Source organism: Fukomys damarensis, unplaced genomic scaffold (assembly GCF_012274545.1).
Source record: "Fukomys damarensis isolate Sample0158 unplaced genomic scaffold, DMR_v1.0_HiC HiC_scaffold_13, whole genome shotgun sequence".
Lineage (NCBI taxonomy): Eukaryota > Metazoa > Chordata > Mammalia > Rodentia > Bathyergidae > Fukomys > Fukomys damarensis.
Genome location: NW_022900925.1, coordinates 23,681,058 through 23,699,782, shown reverse-complemented (window position 1 = coordinate 23,699,782; position 18,725 = coordinate 23,681,058). Strand labels below are relative to the sequence as shown.

Below are 18,725 nucleotides of genomic sequence, written 5' to 3'. Positions count from 1 at the left end.
ATGTAGTTGAGACTGACATGGAACTCACTATGTAGCCCAGGCTGGTCTCAAACTCACCGAGATCCTCCTGCCTCAGCCTTCCGAGTGCTGGGATTACAGGCGTTCGCCACCACGCCTGGCTTCCCTGTTGCTTCTTTTTAATCTTCTCCCCATCACTTTACTACCTGCCCTTTTCTTGAAGATTATCTATTTCATACTTAACCTTTCCCATCTCAGGGATACTCTGTTTAGTCCTTTACCATAGGAATATAAATAAAAGCATGGGACATAGCATTTGGGGCAGTCATGCATTCCCCAAAACACTTCTTCTAAAACCCCTACTATGTTCCATATCACAGATAAATACTTTGGGAATACTCAGCACTGTTATGCTGAGAAGGTGTCTCAAATGTTTTTATTACTATGTTAAGTACATATATGTAACATCTTAATTCTTTTTACACCACTTTCTCTTTCCCTCCATCTCCATCCTCCTTCCCTTCATCTTTTTATTATTTTGAGAAAATCATTTAGAACATGGATTCTTGTTTCCCAACTCACTAAACAAAGGACTGCTTCAACTGTCCAAACTCATAAAACTCATGATTTACAGTTAAGGAAGTTCAACTATTGTTTTTACCCATTTGAATGAGGAAAACAAAAGTTGCTATTAGGGCAGATAGATCCAGGACTCTGTTGAATACACAGTCACATACTAACGGACTTCTACCTATCCTAAGTACAAAAGCAAAGAGGAATGAGAAAATGAAACTAAATCTCATCTTTACTAAGCATAAACAAAATATAATTTCCAAGGAATGTATAAATACAGATATGAATCAGACCTTTCTGAGATGTGAAAAATAAAGCCGAGTAAGAACAAGCCACTACTTCCATTAGTATGTACTGACTTGGAAGTTTTCCATTCAAATATTATTTTGTCCACTGTCATAATATGTACAAAAAATTGGCAACATAACAGTATGTGTAGAATAACTTTCTCAACATTCTCTTATCCTTGACCTAAACATAGTGTTGAGGTCCTGAAAGAAACCAATCAGTTTATGCAAACATCCAGTGGGAAGCTCATGGCCTTCTATCCTAGATACAAGCTTCCATGGGGTAACTGTGTAGCCCAACATCACCATCTAATTCTGGTGAACGTTTTGACAAAGCCATTAAAAGGCAACTATGTCAGTAAATGTGTTTCTTCAACATGACACGGTTCACTTAAGCAACTCACTGACTTGGGGATTACAGGTCATTTGCAAAAATCTACAGAATTATCTTTCAGTAACAGTTGAGACTGATATACAACATAGGTATTCTTGTTTTTATTCTTGTCTTAGATGACTGGATTTTCAGAAATAATCATGCTTCGGTATCAAAACCAGAGCCAAACTTACGCAGTTGACTGACAGAAAAGCCGAATTGTAGTTCAACCTGACTCAGCATCCTAAACTATAAATGTCTCTGAGGGAGGCAATTCAAAATGGAAAGAATGTGACCTTATTTGTAATACCCTCAAGACACTAACTACTGTTTAGCTCTGTGTAAGTCCCTAACCCCAGTATCAGCAATGAACTGGTTGCTTTTTCTAGTCATACCTGGACTTTTTGACATTCCAAAGATGCTATGAGGCAGATTTAATAAGAAACTGATAGCAACAACCTTAAGTCAATAAAATTCATATCAGGCCACTGATACCACTTCACCACTTTGTATCAGACTACTTACACACTACATGAATTATATGAGGTCATGCTAAAAAGAAGGAGAGGCATCGATTAACATTTCAGATGCTCCCTGACTAAAGCAAATCTTACACATGGTACTCATATGAAAGCATGTTCATGTGGACCATACTAAAACTGACACATAATAGACTACTCAGCATCTAAGGGGTTATAGGAGGCATGCATGGCTATCTAGACAGCTACGATACTTTATTCATATCACATAATGTAGTCAAAGCATCCTTAAATACTCTAAGCAAACATAAACAATGCTTTTCTAATATTAAGCTTTTACCTATTATTTTATCCTTTTTTTTGGAGACACGGCTCTCACTATGAAGTTCAGGCTGACCTTGAACTCACTATTTATCCTAGGCTATCCTCAAACAGCAATCCTCATGCCTCAGTTTCCCAAGTGCTGGGATTACAGGCATGCCCCACCATGCCTAGCTTTTACCTATAACTTTAAAATTAAGAAATAAGGAAACAAGCCGGGCATGGTGGCACATGCCTATAATCCCAACACTCGGGAGGGTGAGGCAGGAGGATCGCTGTGAGTTTAAGACCAGCCTGGGCTACACAGTGAGTTCCAGGTCAGTCTCACTACATAGTGAGACCCTGTCTCAAAAAAAACCAAAAAAATAAAAAATAAAAATAAGGAAACAGAGTATAATGCCAGCACTTGGGAACCTGAGCTACATAGTAAATTTAAATCCAGCCTAGATTACATAGTGGGATTGTAGCTCAAAAAAAAAAAACCGAGCTTCTAAAAAGTGAATATATTATTGGTTGTTGTCCAGACTTTGTTTTCACTGTGGTACAATGTTTCTCCAAATGGAGAAACTCTGACAGCACCATATAGGGTGAAAGATTAGAAGTTTGCTCCAGTCCTTGAGGCAAATTACTAGGCAATTTATGCTAACTTCTGGGGAAGATGAAGGCACCTCTTCACTGGAGCAGCCTGATTTCCTTGATCCCTTCTCCAGGATCAAAGACCACAGAAATCATCACTTGGCTCAGCAAAGCATGCCATCAACATTCCTACTTCTAGAAAACAGAGATTGGAATGCTGGGCACAAAACCATCAATCAGGAAGCCAAGGTAAGCAAAGAAAGGGGAATGAGATGAGAACATAAGCTGGGGGAATTGAAATGCTACCATCTCCCTATGACATCTGTAAAAGACAGTAAGACCAAGTAATCCTAAAAACTAAAATGGCTCTTACGAGCTACCACCATTAATGCAGACAATGAGGAAGCGGGGACAGCTGGCCACTGTCAGAGAAGAAAAGAGGAAACACGTTTAGCATAATATCAGATCAGAAAGGAGCACCATCCGAACTTTCATCTCTGATCCATTTGTCACTGCTAGCTGGTCCTAAACTTAATCATATCAACTTTGTGATTTTCAAATCTCTGAGATGACGTGAAAATAACTGATATTTGAAAAGAAATTAATGATATACAAGCCTACAAATACTATTATGCTTATTGAGTCTTGTTTTGTATTTTAAAGAAAAATGTGAAGATGTCAAAACAGAAAAAAGGGCAAATCCAGCTTCCTGGTTCACATCTTCAACCTTCCACTTACTCTTCTTCCTTGTTCTCCTCCACCACCTCCTCTGTCCTTTTCATCCAAACCCAAATACTCTTTTCTCCAAAGAGCTCAGCATATTGGAAAGAAAGTTTGGGCACTATCTATGCAGGTAAGAAGTAATCAAAATGACAAGGTAGGGGTAAAAAGAACAGCAGCAAGTCAGGATCCCATTGGCTCTGCCTGTCCTGACTGGCAAAAGCAGAAAGCAAAGCCTCAAACCAGTTCTCTGACAGGGCCCAATGCCTCTGCAGCACCCCCCGTGTAATTACACACTTGAGTGACTGGACTCTGAAGAAAATTGAAGGCCTGAGCTCCGAACAGCTGCCATTTTCTCTCTCCATCACACCAGCGTGATTACTTGAGAAATGAACAGCCCCGGCTCAAAGCTACTCCAGAATTCTCAGAGGAAATATGGCTCCGTGTTCCAATAATGAGATTCTTAAGGCAAGCGTTACTTACAATCACTCCGCAAAAGGAGTGAGCTGAGCCCCTATATCTTACAAATTAGAATTTAAGAAACCTAGCGACAGTCCTGGACGATCATTACTCTTCTGCTACTCCAAGGATTCTGGGCTTAGGTCTATTTTTAGTGCAGAAAACTGTTAAGTTCTTAAAAAGGTAATCATTATAAGATGAAAAATGTACCATAATTAGCTCCCTAAAAAGCAAATTCCACCCCATTCTAGGTCCAGACTGACAGATTGTCTCTTTTCTCTCATCATTACCCCTTTCAACCAGAAGTTGTGGCTTTATCCAAATAGAATTAGCAATCCCTGAATTAAAATTTGCAAAGGGCAGGGGGGTGTCAGAGATTTCTTCCCTCTTTGATTAAGAAAGAAAAAATAACTGAATTTCCATAGATTGTGTACTTGCTTTGCTGAAAGCAGTCACCTGGGGAGGCTGAAATATTCCCTAGTACCCATATACTGTATTTATCCCTTTCTCAAATGTATCTCCTATTTCCTTACCACCTAGTCATTCTGGGAAAGGTAATGAACTCTCCCTATAATTACATATTTTTAAAAGTGGCTAGTCTGAAAAGTATTGTATCCTTTAGAGTTAACTAGCTAGGCAGATCACTGAATGAGTGGTAATGCTGTTAACCAGGATGAAATAAAAAATGGTAGTGAAGCTTTACGGTGGCTTTTCTCCTCTAAGAAGAAATGATGGAATTAAAGTACCACAAAGGGACAAGAAAAGAAACTGAAAGAGTAAAAAGGTACTATTGCCTTCCCAAAACATAAATATGCAACAGCAAGACAAATGCTCAGGATTATAGCATTCTAAATTTTGTTCCATTGTTCTTGGATTCCTAGAATTAACTAAACAAAAAGATCAAGGAGTGAAAGACTTGCAAATCATCTTTAAAAATCCTCAAGTACATAAAACTCCTGCCCCTTTCCCAGTCAAATGCACATTAGTCCTATTCACATTTACAAATCACATCCCTTATTCCCACTTTCTACTAATTCTTTATTACAAGGTTGTGGGGGCAAAATAATACATCTAATGTTAATATAGTAAACAGCTTAGATCTTAATGTAAATAAAACAAAAAAGGGGTCAAAGAATTGTAGAATACACTTACATTTCTTTGGTGGGAAGGGACAATACCAAATTTCTAATGGACTTTAAAAAAAACACGAGTCATTACTTATATTTATGGGACAAACAAGAATTAAGATGAAAGACTATAATGGTTATAGAAAACTTCTTAAAGCTACTGTCATGATGACAACAAGAAAGAGGGATTTCTGAACAGAGTCAAGAGATTTGAGTTCCTGTGTACACTATATGCCTCAGAGTCAAAACAATCCTTTTCTTTTTTTTTTTTTTTTCCCGGTACCAGGGATCAAATTCAGGATCTTGTGCTTCTGAGGCAGGCACGGTGCCACTGAGCTAAATCCGCAGCCCTGAACCAACCCTTTTCTTATTAATTTTTTATTTTTTTGGTACCAGAGATCGAACTCAGGACCTGCAGTTGCGAGGCAGGTGCCAACCCTTTTCTAACTGTAGTAGGTTCCTTCAGATAAAGGATAAAGGTAGATGTGAGAAACTGTTAGACCACAACCCAATCATCATTCATTACATAATTATAAAGGACAGTAACTTTTCCTCTGATCATAGCTACCAGAAGTTTAAAAATCACATTTTGCATATCATCAACTATTCTTACAGGTTCTGAAAAATGATACTCACAATAAGCATTGTGACCAGAAGATTCTTTTTGGTGACTTGAGCATGAGAAAAGATGTAGTTCAGTACAGTGTTCATGTCACTTTTGTTCTCTTCCCGAAGGGCAAACACACATTTGTCATAGTGACCTGCAAGCAGCAAAAAGAACTGATCTTCATGAAGGCTGATAGTAACATGGTATTTGTTGGTTTCTTAATGTTTGAGATTCACCTGACAGGCAGTGAGAAAAAACATCTTAAGAATTTTCTTGGATGGAGTTTTACAGAAATGGCACTTGGGTTAATAAAGGGACACTAGACTAAGAGTCATATAATTAATTCTGCATATAAAACTTGTGGTGGTGCATGCCTGTACTCCCAGTACTCTGGAGGACCAGGCAGGAGAATACTAAGTTGGAGCCCAGCTAGGTAGCACAGTAACTTAGTGAGACCCTGTCCCAAAAAAAAAACTAATAAAAAGGGCTAAGGGGGTAGCTCAATGCTAAGGTCCTGAGTTTATTCCCCAGCACTTCAAAATAAAATTAAATTAAAATTTTAAAAATAAAATACAAAAGCTGGGCATGGTGGCGCATGCCTGTAATCCCAGCACTTGGGAGGCTGAGTTCGAGACCAGCCTGGGCTACACAGTGAGTTCCAGGTCAGTCTCAACTACATAGTAAGACCCTGTCTCAAACAAAATAAAACAAAACAAAAAATAAAATACAAGTCCTAGCTCTGTTACAAACTTCCTTTGTGCTCTTGAGCAAATCATTTGATCTCTCCAGGCCTCAATTTTATTATACAAAATAAATTGGAAGCCATGCCTGTTGGCACAGTCCTGTCATCCCAGTACTACAGAGGCTGAGGCAGAACTCACCATGAGTTCAGGGCCAATCCAGATTACATAGTTAGTTCAAGGCCAGCCTAAATTACACAGTGAGACCGTCTCAAAAAACCAAATAAAATAAAATAAAATGAGTGGAGAGGGATGTGCCTTAAAGACTGAGGGTTTGGGAAAAACTCCAAGCCCATACTCAATCTAATCTCTCTCATTTAGCTTCCAAATACGATTTTCTTAGAAAAGAAGATTCACTACTTAAAGCAACATGTCAATACCACTAAATTTGATCTTTAAGGTCTATTCCAGCTTGATGTTCTGCTTCTATTTTGATATACTGAAAACTAACTACTAATAATAGTTTAGCTTGGGCTGGGGATTTAGCTCAGTCGTGCTTCCACTTGCCTCGCAAGCACAAGGTCCTGAGTTCGATCCCTGGTACCAAAAAAAGAATAGTTTTAGCTCAAGTTTGGCAATAAGGCCACGAGAGGCAAGTTGGTTCTCGGTAGAAAGCTACATTGCAGGCCAGGGATTTAGCTCAGTGGTTCTACCCCCTGCTTCACAAACGTAAGGACTCGAGTTTGATCCCCAGTACCAAAGAAAGAAAGAAAGTTATGTTGCAACACAAACATAAGCTTTGGTATATTGTAGGGACATGTATAAAAGGATATAAGAAACATTCAGTTATGAATGGTATATTTTCTAAGAAAACACCTTACCTCAGAAATAAAGAAAAATTAGTGTTTGATAGTCTCAAGGGTCAGAATTTTAGGAAATTATGAAAATACTAAAAGATAATCACCTCAGTTCAGATTCCATGTTAAATTACAAATAAGAATAGTGATGTTCAAACTGCATTTACCATGATTTCCTAGAATACTGACATTGGACCAAAGCAACTTTCATTTAGCTATTTTAAATACCAGAGACTGACACATATTTTTTTTCAAAGTGAAACTAAAATATGCCAGGCACAGGCACACATCTGTAGTCCCAACACTTAGGAGACAATGAGAAAGGAGGACTACTGTGAGTTCAAGGCTAGCCCGGACTACAGAGTGAGTTCAAGACCAGGCTGAACTACATAATGAGACTCAGTCTCAAAACAAACAAACAAATTAAGCTAAAATATATTTGAAAAGCAGCAGACAACAGTATCTGTTGAGCTGTAAATTTCATATAAGACCCAGTCAGGGCAAAATGGAAACTGTTTAAAAACCGGTTGTTCTTGGGGAAGGTAGCTCAGTGGTAGAACACTTGCCTAGCATGTGCAAGACCCTGGGATCCATTTCTAGAACTGCAGGGAAAAACCTGATTGCCCTTTACAATTTCTTTTTGTTTTGTTTTTTTCTTTGTTTGTTTTGAGACAGGGTCTCACTATGTAGTTTGGATTGACCTGTAACCCACTACGTAGCCCAGGCTGGTCTCAAATGCACAGCGATCCTCCTGCCTCAGCCTCCCGAATGCTGGGATTACAGGCGTGTGCCACCACACCTGGCTGCCCTTTATAATTTCTTATGTTCCCCTGGAAAGACTGTTTTGAAGTGATAATAGAAACATATTTTGTAATATTAATTATTAGGAATAGGGAAAACAAAGAATATACTTATCTGGGGTGGGAGGAAACACTAACAGAAAGCAAGCATTGATGGTAACTGTCCCCTCCCCCTTTTTTGACTTGCTCCCTTTTTAAAAACTATAAATTGTAATATATATATACACAGAATACAGAAAATATATTGTAATGTTTGAAATACTCATGTCATTTCAAAGCTACTAAATTTTAATAGAATATCTTTAGCATGTTTGAATAATCTGTTCATCACAATTACTAAGCTGAATTTCATATTAATCATTCTTTTGCTTTTCTTTTAATATGCCACCAGTATATGTATAATTTAATTGTTCCTGTTTTAGAACTTGATAAAAGATGAAATCACAAGCCAGACACGGTGGCACACACCTGTAATCCCAGAACTCTAGAAGGCTGGGGCTGGAGGACTGAAAATTTGAGCCTATCCTGGGCAATTTCATGGCAACCCTGTCTCAAAATAAAAAAATAAAAGAGTTGGGGATATAGCATAGGCCCTGGGAACCAAAATAAATACATGAATGAATAAATGCATGAATGAATGAATGAATGAATCAATGAATGGTATATTTTCTAAGTTGCTTTTCTGAAGCAACAACTCTGTTGTAAAGAAATATAATTGAATTTTATAAGATGACATTTGTATCCAGCAAACTTGTTAGAATTTAAATATTTAATAATAAATTGAGGGTTTTTCTGAGGCTTCCAAGAAGATACCATATAAAATCTATTAACAGAAGATCCTTACTCCTTTTGAGTCCTTGAACCTTTTAAATTCTTTTCTTGTCTTACCACCCTGGTGAGGACATCCACTACAGAAGTAGCGGTAGCCAGTGTCTTTGTCTTACTCTTAATCTTTTTTATTTTTTGGTTCCAGGGATCAAACCTTGTGCTTGCCTGGTAGATGCAGCACCACTGAGCTACATCCCTGGCCCCCTTACTCGTAATCTTAGAGAATGCTTTCAACATTTAACCGCTATATATGATGTATCCTGTAGATTTTTTGTGGGTTCCTTTACAAGATAAAAAAAAGTTCTACTTGGGCAGGGGATTTAGCTCAGCAGTTCCACCAACTGCCTGGCAAGTGCAAGGACCTGAGTTCGATCTCCAGTACCAAAAAAAAAAAAAAAAAAAAAAAGTTATACTTCATTCCTAATTTCCAAATGTTCAGCATGAATGTTAAACTTTATCAAATGCTTTTTCTCCCTCATGTGAGTTGATGACCATGTCCCTTCCAGCTTTACTCTATTAGTACACGATAAATTACATTAATCCCTAAACAATCTTGCATTAGTGAGATAAAACTAACTTAGTTGTGATATTATCTTATACACTTCTAGGTTCAGTTTACTAATCTTTACTTGGGGAATTTTGCTAGTCATGAGTGGCACAGCCATCTTTTAAAGGATGCAAAAGGGAACAGACAGATAAAAGAAAACTTTAGGTACTGTTTCAAATTCCATGGTGTTTCACTGCCATCTTGTGGCAGGAAACAATACCAACAAGTACATAGCTTTAAAACTTAGCCCAAGGTGTTTTTCACTATTTATCATCTAGTGAAGTTCCTGAGAGAAAGCCAGAGACAAATTCCACCTAAATGATTCACAAAAAAGTAGTGGAAAATCAGAGAGCCCTTCCCATTTGCCAGTGGTTGAATTCCTGGATTACTTCTGAGAGGCAAGCTCATTAGATAGGGAATTTCTATTTTAGCCTGGTCAAGACTCAACCAATTTCATTATACAAGGTCAAGAAGATGTCAACAGAGAATGCTAATCTCTGCTAGAAAAATTAAATCAAAGGGCTGGGGATATAACTTAGTGGCACCGTGCCTGCCTGGCAAGCACAAGGTCCTGAGTTCAATCCCCAGTCCAAAAAAAAAAAAGAAAGAAAAAGAAAAATTACCTCAGCCATTTGTCAGAAGCACACAGATCAAGCTATGTTTCCTTGTTCTTCTTTCTTTAGTGCCAATGATTTAGTTTTTAAGGGATCAGTGAATGGAGAAAGTTTGTTAATAGGAAGTGCTAGCAAGGTGTGGTGGTACATGCCTATAATCCCACCACTTGAGAAGCTAAGGCAAGGGAACCACCATGAGTTTGAGGTCAGCCTGAACTACACGGTGAAATTCTCAAAATAGCAAAAAAAAAAAAAAAAAAAGTGGGACGTGGTAAAATGGTTTAGCTCTTACATAGTTCTATAAGAATAGTTTGATTTGCTCATTGGAATTACAAATTTTTTCAGAAAGAGTTTCCTCAAGAGGAAGTTTACCATTCTGAAACTGTGTCTCTACTCGCAGGTACTGCCGGAGCAGATCCATCACCACAGCTTTCATGTGGCCTCGGATGCCACTTCGGTATCTAGGCAGATAGAAAAAGTCTCCAATGAAAAAACTGACAGGCCAACACTATTAAATAATAAACCCCCAGGCCAAATTTACTTTCTAGACTTTCCCCTGAATGGCTTTTCACCTGAATATACAGCAGGATATGGGCAAGCCTAGAATCAATGAAGCAGATGAATTTAAATCCCAAGCCTAAAAATAATCTCACTATAGATGAGGTCTTTTATAAAGGAGGAGAGGGAGAGGAGAGGGAGAAGGAGAGGGAGAGGGAGAGGGGAGGGGAGGAGAAGGGAGGAGAAGGGAGGGGAGAGGAGAGGAGAGGGGAGGAGGGGAGAGGAGAGGAGCCCAAAAACTTTATAGCTCTACCTAACATCATGATTCAGTTCCAATTGCTAAGTAGAAATTACTGTCACACCCTTGAAATGGCACAGAGATTTCTGATAAATTTCTAAGTACAATATCATAAAGTTAATACTCTATGGATACTCCTTTAGTCCACGTGGCTCTTTACATTGAAAAGAACAAATGTCATGCTAGGTCCTGTATTAGAAGAAAAATTAGGATCTTCATCAAAGAAAACAATGGAACAGCTCTGCCTTAATGATGAATGAAAAAAATATTAAGAAATCACCAGAAATACTGAGTATGAGTTAGGTCCCAATCCTAAGATACTTTAAAAATGTAAGTACCTTCTGAGGTATAAAGTGTTTTCTATTTTCTCAAAGTCAGACCTGAGGGAATACTCTTCATGACCATCTCAAAGAAAGGAAGATGGTGGCATGGAAAGGACAGGAATATGGAGCTACACATAATTACCTCTGTACTAGCTGAACAATGCTCTGAGTATTCATAAAGAAAACTTCCCGTTCAGATTTCCGGTTCAATGTAGCTGCATGACTATCTAGGATGTTTGCAATCTAAGGCATAAGAAAGGAAAGTAAATAAATAAAGCCCAGTCTAACAAAGGAACCGAAGCATCAGCCTCTACAGCACCATTACTAGGAAACTTCTTAAGTAAAACAATTTCTGCCTCTAACATGTTGGCAGCAGCTGGAAGTCATTGGGCATAGTTAGGGACTTACACTATAATAAGCAAGCAACTTTTGGTTCTTTTGACTCTTTCCCCAATGGAATCATGACAACATCACAAAAACTACCAAATGTAAATCCAATTTTACTCCTCACTTGCCCACCTTCACTCCCTATATAAATCTAATTTACAGGCAAAGTGGATGGGAATGTAGCTTAATGACAGAGCACTTGCCTAGTATGCATGAGGCCCTGGGCTTAACCGCAATTACCACAAAGAAAAAAAGAAAAATTGGGGAGGGGAAGGTCAAAATATAGGCACGATTTACGAATACTGCTAAGGAAATAAAGAAGTCTCTGATATTAAACTATCAGTATATCTCCATCTTTGTATTTATAAACATATCTCTAATTAGAGATCAGCCCTAAGAACAAAGTTACACAAAGTACACAGCCAAAGCATGCTTTTATCATACAAGATGTTTTATATTTCATATATATTGCTTTTATTATTGGGCTCATATCCTAAGGCAGTTTTGTGAAGGGTGTGATGCTTAAAATTGTAAAAGCCAACATCCAGACAATAAAGAGGATTCAAACAACATGGATTACCACAACATGACCTCAAGTGGTAGCCAGTGGAAAATAATGGTGCTGCCCAATAAATACCTGCTGGCTGGGAAACTGACAGAGGACTGAAGTGATGTTGCTAGCATACTGAGCCATTTCCTTCTTGATTGACTTCTCCACATTGAGGGGGATACGGCCAGAGACGCTGGTCATGATATCTTGCAACTCTAGGAGAGGCAGAGAGGGATCTCTGAGGGTCTTCATCAACCGCTCTACCCAGTCTTTTACCTGAGAAAAAACAGAAAATACAATCTAAAGTTTTACTCTCCCAAATAAAATGAGATACCTGAATTCACTATCACATAATATGTACTTTAATATCCCAGAGTAGCTGGGCATGGTGGTGCATGCCTGTAGTCCCAGCACTCAGGAGACTGAGGCAGGAGGATCATCCTGAGTTTGAGGCCAGCCTGGACTACACAGTGAGTTCAAGGCCGGCCTAGACATACAGCAAGACCTTGCCTCAAAAACAAAAAAGCAAAAAGTATATATATATATATATATATATATATTGCAGAGTAAGCATCAAACTTTGGCTTTATTCTCTGTTTTAAAAAGGAGTAATCCCAACTAAACATGAAATGTATGACACAAAGCTAAGAAGGATTTAAAGACTCTGAATCCTACAACTAAAGGAGGGAGAATTCTAGGCCAAACAGCTTTTTCCTATCCCTATAAGAATCTTCAAGAGTCTTTAAACTATTTTGCAGAATAGGCAACCCACTTATACATCCCTTTCCCAAGAGAGATGATTCATACCCTGCTGCTAAAGAAAGGATCTGGAAGGCAATATCCATTCATTACGTTGACCAGATTATCCAGGACACAGTGGAACACTCGATGGAGCTTCTCGCCTGTAAGTGCTGTGCTCTGGATCCATGGCAGACTACCAGTATGAAGCTCAGCCTGTCAACCCAACAAAAAACTGTCATTCATTACCAGGCACAAAGACACGACTTCAACTCAGAGCCATCATTCAAAATCAAGATATCTCATCGGCATACCCACCTACCAGGCATGTGGAAGAGGCATCACAAGAAAATTACAGCATCTTACTATTATTGTATTAATTCTTGGCAAGTCTACTTCCAAAATATGACAGACACAAATACGAGGCATAAGATCAGAGGGGAAAAGAGTGCAAGAAAAAAATGGGGAAAACGGAGTACTTGCCCCTCCAAACCACAATGTTCTTTTTTAGCTTTTGAGGGTAATAGTCCCTTTCTTCTCACCTGCTGAACCTTGCTGGGGTTGTCCAACTGCATTTTGGCTATTACACAGCCAGGGTCAAGAGCTGCTCCAGTTCGCTTGACATAATGGATGCAGCCAGATTCTGCAGCCGTTAAAGTCATCACCATCTTCATTACCTACAGTGAGAAATATATAAATTAGAATCTAACCTCTCCTCATACAGATAAAGAGATTGTTTTTTTCCTTTAGCACCTAAATCTAATTCATTAACTCAAAAAGAGTGGGAATCTATCAACATCTCCTACTGATTACCAAGGTGAGAAATTATATCATTTGTTAGAACCCAGCTTAGAAAATTAATGAAAATTACTAATGGGTCCTGTTTCTAACTTTTAAATCCGTTTTGCTACCTTTTGTGATTTTACTTGTTTTGTACTTTAAAAAGATGAATGAATTGGCCTTCACATACCAATAGATCTGGTATTCACTCTCAGAACATCTACCTAAGATATCCAGGAGGCCAAAACCTAAAGACTATTCTTCACTTTTTTTCTCCTTTATCTACCAACCAACCCTGTTCATTGTTTTAAACCTTTCTCAAAAACCTTTTGCCATGTCATTGAGGTTCTCTCATTTCTAGCATAGAGTACTTTCTTCAAAAACCTCCTAAGAGGATTTCCTACCTCCAACAAGGTCTCCAAAAGATAATCATTCTAGAGGCCAAATCTCACTAGAATTTTTCTACTTAAAATCCTTCAGTGATTCCCCATTACCTTCTAGATAACTAAACTTACTGGTATAGAAAATACAATCCTTAATAACCTCACATTCAAGGCTTCACACTGGTTCTTTAGTACGTTTTCTTGCCATTCCCCATTCAACCTTACTCTATTCTCAAGCAATACTAACATATACTTGCACTTCCCAAATACAGAGCACTCCTTGCTTCTGTGCCTTTATACACAGTATTCCCTTAACTTTAAACATTCTTCCATGCTCTTCTTCACCTGGACTTCAAAACTAAGATCAAATGTACCCTCTTTCAGAGTATCTTCCCTTACTGTGACCTACCTTCAACTCGGGTTAGGTGGCCCTCTGCCTTGTGCTTTACTCTCTCAGAATTCATCATATTTCATCACTTGTCTGTTCTGTGTCAACTCCACCTACCATATATTTTCTCTATAGCTAACAATCAGGTGTTATTGCCTAGTACCTACTTTTAGAACCAGAGTTTTCTCACTTCTCAAAGAAAAACTGTAAACTTTTTGTTTATAAAATCTTAAGGTTCACAGCCTGAATTAAAGCCAATATTCTTTCCTTTCTGTTATTTTTCAGCTTGAGTCTGTTCCAGCCTAACCTTCTCCTAAACTCTCAACCATGACCCAACAGTCTATTCAGCACCCTGACCTCAATCTCAGCATAGGACTGGCCAGCAAACACGTGGCCTCCATCCTCCACAATGTACTTGATTAACTTCCCAGCAGAAGGTGAGCGCATCACCGATGGGTCGTTTTCTTTCTCAAACACACAGGTCTTATTGCCAATGGTGATGCGATATCTAGGAGATAAATGGGACTATATGAGCCAATAAAGTACCTCTGGATGTATAGAGAAAAAGCAAAGCATGTCATTCTTAAAAAGCAAACACACACACAAAAAAACTTTATTCAATACATAAATACTGTCACAAAAACACACAGAAGATATTCCCCGTGTCATTTTTTACAATTTCCTCCAATAAGGGTTAGAATAAGTTCTGGTATATCCACTTAATGAAACACTATACAGTCATAAAATGACAATCACCTTTACTTAAAAAAACACAAAGGCAATGATAATGTAATTACTAACCTTTCTTGAATCTTATGTTGCAAGCAGTGTTTCAAGCACTTAAGTGTATTAGTTTATTGAATTTTCACAACAGTATGACTGTTGTTGAATAGTCTATAATATGTTAAAGGAAAATAAGATGCTCAGTAAATAGTTATTTTAAGAAAGCTTTATTTTTGAATGAACATAAAGGAAAAACAGAATATACATATATGTGGTTTGTACATACAAGAAAGGGTCACTGGTGGTTGTTTATAGATTTTTTATTATCCATCGACATCAAAGTAGTAGGAAGACTCATCTTCTCTCCTCACCCTTCAACAGATGTGGTTTTTGCCTAGTATGGTCCCAGGTTCCTGGGCTCAAGCCAACCTCTTAAGCAGCCAGGATGATAGGGGTGTGCTAGCATACCCAGCTTGAAATACATTTTTTATTGTAAATACTTTTGCACTCTTGCCAATACTGAAGTGCATGTATTTTTCTTTCATTAAAAATGAGTGCACTAGGGCCGAAGATTTAGCTCAGTGGTTCCACTGCCTGCCTTGAAAGCACAAGGGCCCGAGTTCGATCCCTGGTACCAAAAGAAAAGAAAAGAAAAGAAAAAGAGTATAGGCTCACACCTGTAATCCCAGCACTGGGGAGGCTGAGGCAGGAGGATCACTATGAGTTTCAGACCAGCCTGGGCTACATAGTGAGTTCCAGGTCAGTCTCAACGACACACTGAAATCCTGTCTCAAAAAAAAAAAAAAAAAAGTATACCAGCCAGGAGTGGTGGTACATACTGATAGTACCAACTGATCAGAAGATTGAAGCAGAAAGATCACAAATTTGAGGCCAACCTGGGTAATTTAATGGCACTCTGTTTAAAAATAAGGTTAAATCCCCAGTACTGCTAAAGTGGGGGGGGCCTAGGAAAATCCTACAAACTAGCAATAGTAAGAGTAAAAATTAATACAATGACCAGCACTCAGTCACGTACCTATCCACTTCCTCCTTCATGTATGTGGTATAACTACTGCCATCATAGGACAAGAGCAGTCCTCCGTCACTCAGCCGGTGGACATCTACTTCCACACATGAGCCATTCATGATCACCACATAGGAGTTGGGAGACTGTCGAGTTACCTATATTGAACAGAAACCAGTAGGGACAAGTTAGTATGTTCCTTCTAGGTAGAGCCACAGACAAATTTCAGTATTTCAAGATACAGGTAGAAAAAATGTGTTAGGAGGAAGGAAATTCAGAGTCATGGTGCTATTTGCATGAGCATCTATCAGCTATGGCTCAGTCCTGCTACAAGCAAATAAGGCTATTTTAGTTGCTTCTCTCTGCTCTGGTTGTTTCCTGTCTCCCCCTTATTTCTCAGTTGTAATGTGAGGTTAAAAAGCAGCAAAAAACATCTTCATAGAAGCATCAAATACTGCTTCAGCTACTCACACAAATAATTAATTTCACTGAAACCTCCATCCCTACACTAAACCAAACTTTTTCTTATCTCTTCACCTAAAGAGAACTAAGTAACAAAGAGAGGCAAAAACACAAAGTGCAGGTTTCTGTGGGGTTTGCATACCTTAAGTACATATTTGATTCCATCATAGATAAGTTCCACATCTACTGTGTTCAGAAGTGTATGAGCAGGTAGGACTTGACCCCTGAAATAAAAACAGTACTTCTAGAAAGATCTAATGGTTTATAAAGGAAACTCAAAGATTTTTGGTTGTGGCATTTCCTGAAATAGCAAGATGAAAAACAACCTAAATGCCTATCTGTAAGGGATTGATAATCTAAATTACACAAAAAACATATAATGAAATATATTTTTTATTTTTAATAATGAAAAATACACATAATAAACTGTACTAGCTCAACCATTTTTAAATGTATAGTTCTACAGTATTAAGTATATTTACACTACTGTGCAACCAATCTCCAGAACATTTTCATCTAGCAAGATCAAAACACTGCTACCATCCAACAACTACTTCCTACTGCCTCTTTTCCCTAGACCCTGGAATGTTCTATGAGATTGATTACCCTTGAGACTTCATATAAGTAAAATCATATAGTATGTCTTTTTTGTGGCTATAGCTTATTTCACTTAGCTTAACATTCTCAAGGTTCATCTATGTTTTTGTTTGCTCATTTGTTTGTGGTACTAGAGTTTGAACCTAGCTACATCCTCAAAAGTCTCATTAAGTTCCCCAGGCTGGCCTCAAACTTGTAATCTTTCTGCCTCAGCCTTCTGAGAACACGGGATTCATCCACATTTTCCTGGTTTTTGGCTTTTGTGCATGTGTTTTCCCACTACAAGGGGTTGCATATGCTAAGCTAGCATTCTAACTAACCTACATCCATCTTCCACATTTCATCATATGTCAGAAGCCCTTTCCTTTTTGCAGTTGTGCTTTTCTTTCTTTGGTACTGGGGATCAAACTCAGGACCTTGCACCTGCAATGCAGGCAGCAGAACTACTGAGTTAAATCCCCAGACCAAAAGACCTTCCCTTTTAAAGGCTGAATAATACTCCATTGCTATATATACATTACATTTTGTTTACTCACTCATCCATCAATGGACATTTGAGTTATTTTTACCTTTTAACTACAGTAAATAATGGTGCTATAACCATGAAAGTATCTCTTTGAAATTCTGTTTTCAATTCTTTTGTAATACTCAGAAATAGTATTCCCAGATCATATAGCAATTCTACTTTTCATTACCTGAGGAATCCTATTACTGCTGTCTATAGTGGCTACAACATTTTACCTTTCCACCAAGAGAAAAAAATGTCCTAATTTGTCCACATCCTTGCCAATACTTGTAATTTTCTGGAGTTTTGGTTTTCTTTTAAATCAGGCATCCTATTGGGTGTGAGGTAATAGCTCATAGTGGTCTTGAATTGCATTCTCCTCATTGGCATTGTTAAACATCTTCTCATACTTATGACAATATCCAACCATCAAAAAGAAAGATAAAGTTTTCCATGTACTGTTATGAAACACTAGACTATACCATTAAACGCAAAAAGCAAGGTAACAAAAAATTTACATTTGGAGAAACCCCATTTACATTTTTAAAAATCAGGAGGTACAAGAAAAACATATCATACATGTCTCCGAAAGGTTACAGAAAAACCTGGTAACATGTACTAACTACAGGAAAGGACAATGGGTGACCAAGAAACATAAGTAAGAAGGAGATTTTTCACTACATGTCTTTTTGAGCCTTTTGAATTTTGAAGCATGTGAACATACTACCTGTCCTAAAAAATAAATAAGATAAAAAACTTGAAAAATAAACAGAAGAAATGATAAATCAATGGTGGCAAATTGTTAATAATTGTTGAATATGGGTGAAGAATATATAGAGAGGTTATAAGTACTATTCGTACAGCTCTTTAAAATCTAAGTCATAAAAGTTTTAAATTACACTATTTTTTTTCTTTTTCGGCACTGGGAACTGAACTCAGGACCTTGCACAAGGCGGGCATAGCGCCACAGAGCTAAATCTCTGGCCCTAAAAAACACAAGTTTTAAAAATTAATTAAAAATAACACTAAAGGGAGGGTGGCTTGCAGAGGAGATTGTATATGACACATTTGTGCATCAGTAGGAGATGATTTAACAGAGATTCTGCGTTGAAAAACAGAAAGAAAGACTGGATTGATAAAAAGGGGACAAAGCATTGAATGAGCTGAAAGTCATGCTGAGGGATTTAGATTTGACACAGAAAAGAAAAACAAGTTGCAGAAGGTTTTAGTGCTTGGGAATAACACAGTGAAAGATATTTATCA

At 37.9% G+C, this 18,725-nt stretch overlaps 1 protein-coding gene and 1 long non-coding RNA gene across 8 annotated transcripts in view; one reads left to right on the top strand and one right to left on the bottom strand.

Moving 5' to 3' along the window:
* The window catches only part of Acaca (acetyl-CoA carboxylase alpha), a 281,891-nt gene that overhangs the window by 129,203 nt on the left and 133,963 nt on the right, over positions 1–18,725 (bottom strand). For all 7 annotated transcript variants that reach the window (XM_033762915.1, XM_033762912.1, XM_010626803.3 and 4 more), the window contains 9 exons: positions 16,503–16,584; positions 15,911–16,056; positions 14,509–14,659; positions 13,143–13,277; positions 12,670–12,816; positions 11,950–12,138; positions 11,068–11,168; positions 10,179–10,267; positions 5,510–5,634 (listed from right to left, as the gene is read on the bottom strand). In XM_033762915.1, coding sequence (XP_033618806.1) covers positions 5,510–5,634; positions 10,179–10,267; positions 11,068–11,168; positions 11,950–12,138; positions 12,670–12,816; positions 13,143–13,277; positions 14,509–14,659; positions 15,911–16,056; positions 16,503–16,584 — 1,165 coding nt within the window. The remainder of the gene's footprint in view (positions 1–5,509; positions 5,635–10,178; positions 10,268–11,067; positions 11,169–11,949; positions 12,139–12,669; positions 12,817–13,142; positions 13,278–14,508; positions 14,660–15,910; positions 16,057–16,502; positions 16,585–18,725) is intronic.
* On the top strand, positions 5,611–14,509 carry LOC104864060. Its single transcript, XR_780761.2, has 4 exons — positions 5,611–5,683; positions 10,207–10,263; positions 13,351–13,417; positions 14,437–14,509. It is a non-coding gene; the product is annotated as an uncharacterized LOC104864060 (long non-coding RNA).